General features: G+C 52.3%; 8 protein-coding genes across 8 annotated transcripts; 5 read left to right on the top strand and 3 right to left on the bottom strand.

Annotated features, from left to right (window-relative positions):
* Nucleotides 1–1,740: 1,740 nt before the first annotated feature.
* A1O5_11186 (uncharacterized protein) lies at nucleotides 1,741–2,103 on the bottom strand (the record flags this gene model as incomplete). The annotated part of the gene is made up of 2 exons (XM_007751759.1): nucleotides 1,741–1,932; nucleotides 2,032–2,103. 2 exons carry the CDS (start codon nucleotides 2,101–2,103, stop codon nucleotides 1,741–1,743), a joined length of 264 nt encoding a protein of 87 aa, XP_007749949.1.
* A 103-nt stretch (nucleotides 2,104–2,206) lies between these two features.
* On the top strand, nucleotides 2,207–3,178 carry A1O5_11185 (uncharacterized protein; the record flags this gene model as incomplete). The annotated part of the gene is made up of 1 exon (XM_007751758.1): nucleotides 2,207–3,178. The coding sequence occupies one exon, from the start codon at nucleotides 2,207–2,209 to the stop codon at nucleotides 3,176–3,178; it is 972 nt and encodes a 323-aa protein (XP_007749948.1).
* A 935-nt stretch (nucleotides 3,179–4,113) lies between these two features.
* A1O5_11184 (uncharacterized protein) lies at nucleotides 4,114–5,254 on the top strand (the record flags this gene model as incomplete). The annotated part of the gene is made up of 2 exons (XM_007751757.1): nucleotides 4,114–4,651; nucleotides 4,806–5,254. The coding sequence occupies 2 exons, from the start codon at nucleotides 4,114–4,116 to the stop codon at nucleotides 5,252–5,254; spliced, it is 987 nt and encodes a 328-aa protein (XP_007749947.1).
* Nucleotides 5,255–5,619: 365 nt separating this feature from the next.
* A1O5_11183 (uncharacterized protein) lies at nucleotides 5,620–6,357 on the top strand (the record flags this gene model as incomplete). The annotated part of the gene is made up of 1 exon (XM_007751756.1): nucleotides 5,620–6,357. The coding sequence occupies one exon, from the start codon at nucleotides 5,620–5,622 to the stop codon at nucleotides 6,355–6,357; it is 738 nt and encodes a 245-aa protein (XP_007749946.1).
* Nucleotides 6,358–7,143: 786 nt separating this feature from the next.
* A1O5_11182 (uncharacterized protein) lies at nucleotides 7,144–7,380 on the top strand (the record flags this gene model as incomplete). The annotated part of the gene is made up of 1 exon (XM_007751755.1): nucleotides 7,144–7,380. The coding sequence occupies one exon, from the start codon at nucleotides 7,144–7,146 to the stop codon at nucleotides 7,378–7,380; it is 237 nt and encodes a 78-aa protein (XP_007749945.1).
* Nucleotides 7,381–7,764: 384 nt separating this feature from the next.
* On the top strand, nucleotides 7,765–8,749 carry A1O5_11181 (uncharacterized protein; the record flags this gene model as incomplete). The annotated part of the gene is made up of 2 exons (XM_007751754.1): nucleotides 7,765–7,847; nucleotides 7,909–8,749. The coding sequence occupies 2 exons, from the start codon at nucleotides 7,765–7,767 to the stop codon at nucleotides 8,747–8,749; spliced, it is 924 nt and encodes a 307-aa protein (XP_007749944.1).
* A 57-nt stretch (nucleotides 8,750–8,806) lies between these two features.
* On the bottom strand, nucleotides 8,807–10,354 carry A1O5_11180 (uncharacterized protein; the record flags this gene model as incomplete). Its single annotated transcript, XM_007751753.1, has 3 exons — nucleotides 8,807–9,535; nucleotides 9,606–9,746; nucleotides 9,818–10,354. 3 exons carry the CDS (start codon nucleotides 10,352–10,354, stop codon nucleotides 8,807–8,809), a joined length of 1,407 nt encoding a protein of 468 aa, XP_007749943.1.
* A 742-nt stretch (nucleotides 10,355–11,096) lies between these two features.
* Nucleotides 11,097–11,896, bottom strand: A1O5_11179 (uncharacterized protein; the record flags this gene model as incomplete). The annotated part of the gene is made up of 4 exons (XM_007751752.1): nucleotides 11,097–11,214; nucleotides 11,285–11,305; nucleotides 11,362–11,481; nucleotides 11,547–11,896. The coding sequence occupies 4 exons, from the start codon at nucleotides 11,894–11,896 to the stop codon at nucleotides 11,097–11,099; spliced, it is 609 nt and encodes a 202-aa protein (XP_007749942.1).
* Nucleotides 11,897–12,003: the final 107 nt, after the last annotated feature.

Raw genomic sequence — 12,003 nt, 5'->3', positions numbered from 1 at the left:
GGGAGACTGGAGCATGGCCAGCAGCTCGACAAGCAATGCCCCTGTTGTTCCGTCTAGTTCCTCCATCCCGACTTCTGGCGGCGCCAGCTCTTCGTCTGTGACTTCGTCGGTTGAGACGTCCGCGAGTAAATCGAGCTCTAGCGCATTTACCTCGCAGACTTCGTCGAACCCGGTCTCCACTCCCTCTGGCTCAACAACTAGTACAGGAGTTGCGCCATCTGTCAGCATGTCTTCGTCCGCTTCCTATGTCTCTAGTACGAAGTCGATTAGCAGCATTGCCTCCTCTATGCTAAGTCACCCTTTGCTTAGTGGCTCTACAAACGGGACGTCCACCAGTCAGATGGCCTCGGTCTCCGCTTCTGGAACCATGTATTCTTCCTCTCGAGGCTCATTGTCTGTTGTCCCGCAGTCAAGTCAGCCCGGTACTCGGGCGACAGAGTCTGCTACGAGCGCGTCGAACTTTTCCCAGCCAGTCGCACCCTCGAGCATAGCTCCGCCCTTCTCGGCAAACGGCACATTGAGCACGGTTCAATCTTTTTCACGGAACAGCAGCATGTCTTCACAGACACTGTCATCACAGGGACCAACCTCGAATGGGAGCTTGTCAACTATGAGCTCACTTTCTGTTGTCAATGTGACTGTTGCTGGTTCTGAAATCGTTTCTTCATTCACCAGCACGATCGATCTAACTTCAACGACATTTGTCACTGTCATTCGCACAACCATCAGCATCGTGCAAGTGTCCTCGACGACCCAGACTGCTGGTTCCAGTGTTCCTCTCCCAGTCCCAGTGTCGCCGTCGTCGAGTGTTAGAGGTTCACAGACCCAGTCCCCATCAGGCTCGAGATCATCTTTTGGTGAATCGACGCATCCGACTTCGGCCAGGGAGAGCCCCTCTTCCAGCATTACCTTCAGTTTGTCGTCTGTGCCTGGGCCAAGTTCCTCCAGTGGTGCCTTCATCCCCCTCCCTCTGCCTGCGTCGAGCTCAGCTTTCAGTGGGACACTTGCCCCCCTGGCTGGAATCACGGTGACTCCTTTCCCACCTGGACCCCTCCCCACTGTTTCACTCTTTGGCGAAATGTCATGTGGCTACAATTACATAAATGATACCGCATCTGGCTCGTACTCTGTTGCTCCATGGTGCTGGCCCTTGTCGATCTCTGGGGAGTCGAGCATGACGGAGATCGCAGGAACAGTCGTGGTTGCCAGCACAGTCAACTGCTTGTGCCCCTTCTGTTGGCTAGCAGACCCACTATGTTACGCCCAAAAACCGTCAGGTTCGAGTTGTGGCGATGGCTGGATTTGCTCCGTGACCACATCTGTTGGGCAATCTGGCGTTTGGCTTGCGCTCCCTACCGGCTTCTCTTATGACACAAACACACCCAATCCATGGAGCATTACTTCCGAGCAGGGCGTGACCAGAACAAGCGGCAGCAGCAGTACCACGTCGATGTCATGGACTGCTACTCTTTCACACAGCACCCGGAATATTCAGGGTGGCTACATTGACTTTCCTTTCTGGGCTTGGGCTTGTGTCGGCCCTTTGTGCAAGCCTGGTTGTGGTGATGTCCTCGACTGGGTAGGATCCATAGCTGGATGCATCTTTTCACTCCTGGGATCAAAATGCCATTTACCATGCAACAATCTGGGTTTCAATGGATTCCCGATTCCCACGGTGCGTATTCCAAATTTCAACCCGCGAACTTCCATCATGTGGAACTAACTGATGCAGATTCCCATTCATCCTCCAGTTCCTCCTCTGCCCTCTGCAACTTTGACCATTCCTACAATCCATTGTACAGCATCGCCGTGTACGACCAATCCAGCAGCAAATCCATCGAATGAGCCAACGACGAACTCGCCAAGTTCGTCGGGTACATCCAGTTCGTCCAGTTCATGTTCATCGACAGCATTCTCTTCATGCATAGACATCTGCTGGACTCTGAGCTCAAATGGAACTTTCTCTGCCACTCAATCGTGCACGACCGAATGCACGACCGTTACACAGTGCTCTGGAACCAATACACTTACCACCACCACTGTCAACTCCTCAGCAATAGCTCCGGCTTGCACGGCTAATTCCTGGTGGTATGATCCGTCCATATCAGCTGAGATTGCCTCGTGGATTACTCAGTTCCCTCCTATTCCCGATAACGCGACAGTACAGTTCAGTCCTTTCAGCTTCGGGTCAAACACCACACAGACCATGGGCAACACCACCTCGAGCACCATTCCGAGCACGTCTCATTCGGCAACATTGACCTCACAGAGTTTGACCAATACGAGCTCTCATGTTACCATCTCCAGCCCTCCTATCACAACTCCAGTAATTCCGAGCAGCCTACGGGATTTCACGGTGGTGGCCACAGATGACAACGGCAATGTGTATAGCGAGGTCTTCTCAGGAGGAGTACTGATATCGTCTACATTGGTCTCGTCACTTCCCACGTCGGGCGCAGGTGGCCCCTGGACATTCGGCTCATCAGGGGTCTCGCTAGTGAGCAGAACAACTTCGAGTCTGCCAATCTCTGTCGGCGCCGGCGGGCATGCGACCCTCACAACGACCCTTAGAAGCTACACCGCAGTCTACGTACGGACTTGTGAGGGAGTGGCCGCTTTTGGTAGTGCAAGGTGTACAGCCCCATGGGGTCTCCAAACCATCACTTCTACTCCTGCTCCCAGGGATGAGCTAACCTCTCACTGTGCCCACTGGACTGCGTTCACAACCACTACAAGCCCAGCGAAGGCCGGTGTGGTGAACTGTGCTACTCCTGTCAGTTTCAAAGCGTCAAGCGCGATTCCAAGTCCAACAGTGTGGATCCACGGCGTTGAATTCTCGCCGTTCCAAATGGATTCAGGCCCAATCCGGCAGTTTTGCCAGACTCTAATTGCCGACAATATCGTTTTTTACGAAGGATCTGAATTCGCAAATGATGCGCCGGGTCTCGGCCGGGTATCGGCGGGAGAATGTGAGCTCTTCCACTCAACTGGAAACTCGAAAATGGGCTACAATCTGACACTTGCTGTTGCATACGACGAAAATGGGTGTCCATCGGCGTCCAGCTCCCTCAGAAAGGGGATTTCCATGAAGAAATATGGCCTGAAAGACTGCGTGGCTTCCTTTTTGGATAAGCTAGCTAACAAATGTGAGGTCCCCGACTTTCGTGCACAATCTTGAGGGGAGTTTCCACGGCTAACCATCAGCAGGCGAATTTTCGGACGGCGACGCGAAAAAGGCAGGTCTTGATCAATGGACTAAAGTTGGTGGGATGTACTGGGGAGATTGCTTGCGATGGACCGCCATTGCAGCGAGGAACGATTTGGAACCTGGTGACACTGTCGATGCATTTTTGATTTAATATTCCTTATCGAGACACGACTGCAAACCGCTATCGGTGAAGCTGCTTAGCTAGAAGACGAAATGGCGATTTTCGAATCATGCATTATCGTCTGTTGAACCAACAAGACTCGGCTACATTGACTTTTCCCAAACTCCTCGCGGCGCAAATTCCAACAGCAAGTTGTCGTTTTCTTACAAGACGAGGGTTGCTGCTGCTTGTTTCTCTTGCGGATTTCAGATGCTGCACCGAGCGTTCTGTCACTGAGAATCTGTATCGACTCACTTCGTGTGCGCCATGTCCTCCGATGCAAGCAGCACGCTTGCAGCCTTAAAGTGCTGATGGACTTTCGTGGAATGCGACGTTTTGTTGCCAATTGCATAGTCGCATTCTTTGACCCTTTGCAGGCACATACCATCCAATCAAGGTTACTATGGAGTCGATTATTTTGGTCATTGTTTTGAACAAATGGTTGAGGTAGGATCTCTTTTATGGTATGTTGTTTCCCCATGTCCTATCCCAACAACAACAGAGTCGAGTCCGCGGACTTTCCATGATAGATTGATCAGGCACGCACAGGAGGTGACGAGGAGTAAAGAAGGGAACAGTGAGGACCAGTTAAGATTAAGATATCTGGACAAACATCAGGATGCCGTCGTTGTGGCTTGAGGAACCAGAGCAGTTACGGCACGACCAGTCGAACAATATACCCCATTCGAACGAAGCGCAGAGCCCTACCACCTGGGTATACGGTCCGTCCTCGTGGGGATCAAGCATGCGTCAGGAACAAATACGGGCTATGATGGCTTTGCAGTACCCGGACGACATCAATCGATCCAGATGGAACGAGAGCCAGCAAAACAATCACCTCAGTTACAGCCCGGCTTTTTCAGATTCGCCAGTCATTTCCAGCACGGCTCCCCAGACTGGATCTTCGGACATCGATTCACTGTTCGAAGACAGTGACGCCGAGGGCGAGATCTCAATGCTACAGCGTCGTTTTGGGGAAGCAGCAGACGAAAATCCAGCAGCCGCTATATCGCACCATGGTCACGACCGGCCTTCCCCTTGCGGACTCAGCCGACAGCTCCAAGGGCAGCAGATTGTCTCGTCGTCTGAAGTAGAATACGAACCCGAGGAGCCGGTCTACGGTGAGGGAGGATACGAAATACATCTAGCAACGCAAGAGGAGGCGCCACGCAGGCAATTACCAGAAAACGGCTTGCATTCCAACGACAACGAAGCAACCTGCCAAAGCATCGCGCAACAACGCGAACAATTTCAAGGACAACGGGAGGATGCAGACACAAAATGTGAGAACGTTCACGACTGTTCATGTGGGTGCTCTACGTCGGAATGTCCTTGCCATCCTTCATACTGCAAATGCTTGGGCTGCGACCACGACGAGCAAGCAAGGCAATTAGAGACCGAGGCGGAAAGAAAATGGGGCTACGAAGAGCATTCCAGTGACCAGAGCTGCGGCTGCAGAGATCCCCAAAGGCAATGTTCATGCCTTCCAGGCCTGTGTCGCTGCGCTCCTTGCAGCAAGCATGGGCATCAGATCGTGGAACCCATCAGGCACTGCGGATGTGGTACAAGCGGTCAGAGGTGTCAGTGTCAACCTGATCAATGTGCGTGCACCGGTTACGATGAGCATACGGGCCGTGCAAATGACGGGGATCTCGCCGGGCCCGAAGTATACCAGGAACAAGCCGTCGGATATCAATCACAGACTCAACCATTGCCGCAGATCGAACCCTACATCGGAGGCCAGCAATCGACAACAGCTACAAATGCCACGCATGCCTGCCAGTGCACACATGGTATTGTTTGCTCCTGTTCAGCTGGGAGATGCGGATGCAACAAAGAGCATTCGGGGCGACATGGAGCCGAACCGCACAATCAACAGCGTCTGACCACTCAGCCCTGTCTTTGCAGAGACGGTCGAGACTGTATCTGCCCTTCGGGAGCTTGCAGGTGTTGCAACGAAGAGTCTGCACCGGAGCCCAGGATCTTGCACAGAGAGGAGCCTGCTGAATTTCGCCGAGCTACAAGTTGGGCACCGAGACAGGATTATCGTCCACTCCACCTCAAACTCACAGAGTTGATTGAAAATCCAACCCACGGACTGTCACCGCAGGGAATTGCTCCAGCATTCAGTCGAAAGGGTTCGGTGCTGGCTACGTCACAGGCGGTGACGCCAGCGTTCAGTCAGCAATGCTCGATAACCCCAACCCGTTCAGATACTCCACGTCCCCCTGTTGGACCAACCTCATCAACAATGTACACGGCAGATGTGCTTCAAGATTATGTTCAACAGAGCATAGAATCTGGGCTGCTGTCACCAAATCAAGAGTACATCCAACACAGTGTCGAGCCGGAACTCCCACCACCGAACTGGGCACGCGAGTCGACGCCGGCACATGTGGTCCGCTCATCTACCCCATCTCCGTTCTCCAGGCAAGGTGCAGATGTGGATGTTGAAATGCGAGGCGCTTCCGGAACGATTTTGCCAGGGGACCTGGGCCGGGAGCTCTCGCTCCCGCCACCGACCTCCCAACCTGACTCTGTCGTTAGCTACCGCCCCGCCGTGTCTCCAGTCAAGCCCGCCCTTCCCCCAATCCCAGATAGTGGTTCTGCAATAAAGCAGCCAAAACGCGGCGAGCGGAGAAAATCCGCCGTGCAGGGCTCAAAGGTTGAGAAGCGCTCCGTAACGGGGTCAACGACGAAACCGAAGAGTCGAAACGTAACTTGGAAGTCAACAGCCTCAGTTGGCAAGTTAGTCAACAAGGCCAAGAAGAAGACCAAAGAAGTCGCTGAAAATGCTGAAGGAGGAGGACAGGGACAACCGACGGCCACAAGCAAAGATGGCGGCAAGGTCGCGGCCGCGGTGGCAAAGATCGAGCAGCAAGTCAAACAGCAAGACGAGGAGAAGAATCTGAAGCAGAAGGACGGGACGGCGGTGAGAAGGAGTCGACGTGCGAACAAGAGAGTGCGGACTTCGCTTGGATATACTTGACGTAGGCAGTGGGGATGGAGATGAAGATGATTGTTTCTGTTTGCTTCCTCTGTCTCTCCATGGCACTTCGGATTTGTCGAGATTCAGGAGGATCGTTTTGACGCGGGCTATGTGAGATATATACAAATATATTACCGCAATACTCAGCGTCGAATTTTGACCTCTCCAAAGTCCGTTTCCCTTCCCAGGCCCGGGAAGGCTTACTTTCTGCTATCCAAGGCATCGACACGAAAAAGGTTGATGTCAAGATGACAAAGCGCTGAACGAGTCGAGTGCTGCATTGGACGATTTTCAATGAGCGCAACGCCGCCCAGTCGCCGAGTCGATCGTAAGGCCAAGCCACTCCAATTCTGTTGGATCCGATGACATTTATTGAAGAGAGGTTGCAATTATACAAAGAGATCTCGAGATATTTGTTGTGTTGACGCTTAACTGGGACGGCCAAGAAGGCAGGCCACCAGCCTTGGCACCAGCCTTGGCAGTCCAAGCCCACCTCCATCAACTACCATGCAACTACCATGCCCCCCAGTTGCCCCCAGGTAGACGAAGCCACTCGAAGCCCTGCAGCCTCATGCGCCTCATCATTCCCTAATAGCCTCCATTCTAGCAGACGAATTCTGGAATGGGATCAAGTTCAGGCTGCCTTGCTGGAGCTGGCAAGCCAAGCACCTTGATGGTCCATCTGATGCTCCTGAGACGACAAAGCAATCGAAAATCAAGTCGTCGTCGTTGACATACCTTAGTCCGCCGAGGATCTTGATCTTTGGCCAAGCTGCGACGCTCAACATGAGACTCATCAACACGCAGACACTCAAGCTAGAGTTCTTCAACGACCCGGTGCCGGCAGAGGCACGCTACACCATTCTCTTGCACACATGGGAAGATGACGAAGTTAATTTCGAAGACATGAAAGACCTTGCTGTCGCTAGGCGGAAGAAAGGTTTCGCTAAGATTCAAGCCGTCTGTGCCTTGGCAGTCGGTCATGGTCGACACCTGTTGTATCGACAAATCTTCGAGCGCTGAGCTGACTGAAGCTATCAATTCAATGTTTCGATGGTACAAGAATGCGCATCTCTGCTACGCTTTCCTTTCCGACCTGGCGACAGGGCTACTTACCGGCCTGAGGATCTTCACAATTGCAAATGGTTCACAAGGGGATGGACGCTACAGGAACTCATCGCCCCAACAACTTTGCTGTTTTATGACCGCAATTTGAATCTGATTGGCACCAAAAAGAGTCTCGGTCCAGATATTGCAGCCATCACTGGCATACACCGATACTACCTGGCGGGACCCGACGCATTATCCACGATTCCTCTGGCCAAGCGAATGACTTGGGCTGCAGATCGAAAAACCACCTGAGGTGAAGACTTGGCCTATTGTCTTCTAGGTATATTTGACGTCAACATGCCGCTGGTATATCGAGAAGGCATCAAAGCGTTTTCCCGGCTGCAGGAAGAGATTTTGAAGAAGGCCACTGATTTATCACTGTTTGCTTGAGCAAAGCGATGCTGAATCCTCGCCGCGAGGCATATTTGCAACTTCGCCTAGCGAATTTCGGAAATCCGGTAACATTACATTGATTGAAGACCAGTACCGCTTTCGTGACGAGATCAGTCTGACCAATCATGGAGTCAAGATCAACACCGCAGTTCAATTCTACAGTGACGGAATTTACATACTGGATCTATGCCGTTACAGCCAATACCGGGGTGGACCGGAGCCAAGTGTGGGCATCTATCTGAAGCGGGTTGTGGACCCCTACTTTCGTTATTGGCCAGATCGGGTGGCACAGTCGAGAGTTCCGCCGCTAGGACGTCTTGCTCTACCCATATATCTAGCTTCGACCCTAGGCCAAGACGGATTGCACGCCATCTTGCGAAACGACAGTTATCAACGCATTGGTATCGGATTCCCCAAGGACAGTGCAAAGCTCAGAGTTGAAGAGATCAGAGCTGCCCAAGAGACATATTGGAATGCCAACGAGAGATATTTTTCCATTCACGGCCTTGTCAGATTTCATTGCCTCGTTCGTTTCCGTATAGTATCGCGGTTGTACGGGGGCGCCCCCAGGGGAAAGGACGCCATGTTCATCCTGGTATGCCATGTTGCAGATCGGTCCTCGCTCCGTCTCGGTCTGTACACAGAAAATTCTCTGCAAATTACACCCAAAGGATTCATCGATCCCTTCAAGAATATCGAGCAATACGGTCCCTTGGGTGACCCATTCAGTCTCTCGGTCCTGATGCCACCGCCTCAAGAAGGCCGAAGCGCTGAAATGGTGCATGGTGATTTAGCGCATGACTATGTTGTTACTGCGTGCCTTGCCGCGTCGCCTTCTCCGCTATTCTTAGTTACGATCACGCTGAGGTCGCAGATGATCTACCCCTAACTTTAGGGTTCACAGGACTTAAGTCCAGATCAATCGAGGCTTATCGCCCTTAGCACCTTATTGTCGTCTGGCAAAATATCTCCGGACAAGGCTCAGCGGTGACTGGCTCACAAAGACCCCTTCCAGACAGCATATCAGGTACGGTGTTGACTGGATGATCAGGAAGGCACTTTCGTCCGCCGCAGAGCGGTTTGCGTCCAAGTCCTTGCATACGACCGTGATGATTTCCTCTGCGCAGGCGACTGGCTCTGGGGCTCCTACCATTGTGGAAACGGCGGCCTGTACGTCAATCAAGCTCATTAGTAGCTCGAGCATGAAGCTCCAGTAGCAGATTAATGTCCCTGCTTTCTGACCATCCTGGAATCTCAGCTGGTACTTTGGGTCTTGCAGGTCCGGTATGCACACTGGATCCGTGTAGGAATTGGTATTGTCCATCACGCTATCTGTGTTCCAGTAAAGAGGTGCTGCGGCGTGTGACTGTTTGAAGGCTTGGAGCCATGCTTCCAGATCCGATTTAATCCTCGCAAATTCCGCAACAAGCTGCTGGGCTGCCATCAACACCTGAACGAGATCGCTTGCCCTAAGGGTCGCCTCAATCGAATCTTCTTCCGGTCTTTGCACGAGCGAGGAGAGAAGGTCGTCGGAGTGACGTAATAATGCAGGGATCTCTAGTGCGATATCGTGAAGGATTTCTCTCCTTGTCTTGGGGCGATAAAAGAATGGCGTGTATATCCATGCCGGCTGGGACAGGAAGATAGGACGTCTCTTCTCCAAAGCGACGAATATCTGCAATACGTGGCTTTCAGTACGAGGCGTTGGGAATATAACGCGGAATGTCACAACAGCAGCCGCTTACAGTTATCCCACGAAGTCCTGAGAACGACTGGAGCAGGTAAGGCGATTGGTATACTTCAGGTCCGGACATCTGGAGGAGTTTGAGCATTCCCTCGTGATGAGTCAGAAAGCCAGACCGAGTCGCTCCCATATCATTCACGTACTGGAACGAGTTAGCCACCGACAATCACATCGTGAGAAGCGGCTCGGTGGAGCGGTTGAGATCGTACATACCTCGAACAGCTGCAGCGCTGTAGACAGAGCGAGGAAAACCTGACAGTAGCCTGTCTGCGGATACGCCGAATCCGCGGGGAAGCGAGATCCAATGAACAGGCGAAACTCGCGAACTGCTGAAGTGTATGCCGAGCGGGCCATTTCTGTCAGCTTCGGGTCCTTGACCAGGAGGCTCAAATACATGGTCAGGAGGCTGAATATCGATATGTCCAATATGTGCCTTGCGGATTGCTGTGCGAGAGGCAGCAATGAGCGGATGCATATCGCTACGCTCGAATAATCCCCCTCGGTTGACGGCAATGGCACTCTATCGCCGCTAAAGACGCCGAGGTGTTCCTTCGGTTGGAAAACATCCAGCACTGTCGAGTAGAAGTACTCTACAGGTTTTGCTGTTAGAGACGCACTAGCTCTTAGCAGAGAGGCCTGGGTGCTCTGGATAAGGCTCTGAAGAACATCCATAGGCGTGGCAGCAGCCACCGTCACGGGTCGTGGTTCAGGTGCCGGGTCAGGCGCACGGTGGGCATTTCGACGCTGCATCGCGATCCGGAGAGCACCACGATGGGATTGCGTGTGGAAGTTTGCTGCATTTCGGTGGACATAGATGCGACCATCGTTGGGTCCACTACATTTGAGGCCCCTGGAAACACACCGGTGACACTCGGGTTCCTCAAGACCGCACTATTCGTTGTCGATATGGTATCAGCCATGGTAACGCGTGATATGGTGTGTCCACAAGAAAAACTTGCCTTCTTGCGTCTTCGGCGACACTCGTCACAACGCCGCGATGTCCCGGGGGAACTGGTCATTGTTCCAAAGAGGAAGGGAGGGCGACAGAGGGAGATGAATAGAAAAGGTCTGTTTGGCACTTGATATCAATAGTCGCAAGGGAGAGCCTGTTTAGTAATCATCCGGGTCGAATGGGAGGCGACACATGCAGGACTTATAAATGCAAAAGTGCGGAGTATCTTTGATACCCCTTGTCAGCATAATCCAGCGCTAGGCCCAACTGGGCAGTTTGCGCGCCAGGGAAGAGCGAATCATGGTCCGCAAGGCTGCATTTACTGCTCTGCCCCTGGACGTATATATGAGAGGGGAACCTTGCACACCCAGAGACACGTCCAAATTAGCTACAATAATATCTTTTGTGGAATCAGCTCGATCAACGTCTATCGATTGACACTTTTATCTGTTTGCAGCGCACCGAGTTGCTCTTCCCCAACCCCGCTCTGCACAATAAGCTTCAAACGCTGGAAGCATCGCATAGCGACACGCTTCGCTGTTACTCCAAGCTTTTAACCCATTCACTGACGGTCAAGATCCTGTTAGTGAACAATGGCCAGATCAACTGTGTGGCCGCGTTCTTCTGCTCCGTGCTGAAACCAGCTGTCCCGTCTGAGCTGTACCGGTTCTCAGTTTCAAGGCTTGAGAGACAGATAAGAATGTACACAGGTCGAACTTTCTACTTACATCATGGTCAAATTGTACCCACTGCGTCAGCCATCATTAGCATGGTTGCATCTAGACACTGCGCAGGGACAACTCACAGTTCATATCCGTACCGTGCTGTCGCTTCGACGCATGTATTGGTCACGAGGCCAGCTAGGACCAGGTTACGGATTCCCCGTTGTCGGAGTTGATAGTCCAGGTCGGTATTGTGGAAAGAGCTTCGTCCAGTCGAGGCAGCGTCAGCCAACTAGACATACATACCACAGTCGCAGGATTATTTTACCTTGAGTTCCAATGCTTGGAGACGACGACGTCCCCATTATCTGGCTTGGGGCCTAAGCCCTCGTAAACCTCTGCACCCCACGAACCCTTTTCGAAGACCAAGTTCTTTCCGAGACTTTCCAGTGACCAGTTCATCATGGACCAGCCTTCAAAGGAGTGCTTGTCCGTTTGCTGATGCAGGCAGTAGTAAATGGGGATTTTGTGTTTACGAGCTGTAGCGACAAACTCTTGCAAATGCTCAATAGTTCCCGTGGCGGCAATGCTCTCCGCCAATCGGGGATTCAGCTTACCCTTTGGGTGGAGGAAGTCGTTGTAAGGGTCGATGAGGAGGACAGCTGTCTGGTTTGCCATGGTTGGATACTATACGTGATAAACCTGGGAGATTTGGTGTTCCTGTCACAGCCGAGAGGAGGCTTTTGACGTCTTAAATATACTTCCCAGATGATTAATCAGGTTGT

This window comes from Cladophialophora psammophila, assembly GCF_000585535.1.
Source record: "Cladophialophora psammophila CBS 110553 chromosome Unknown aczJe-supercont1.24, whole genome shotgun sequence".
NCBI classification, from domain to species: domain Eukaryota; kingdom Fungi; phylum Ascomycota; class Eurotiomycetes; order Chaetothyriales; family Herpotrichiellaceae; genus Cladophialophora; species Cladophialophora psammophila.
This window is presented reverse-complemented; position numbering and strand designations above follow the sequence as displayed.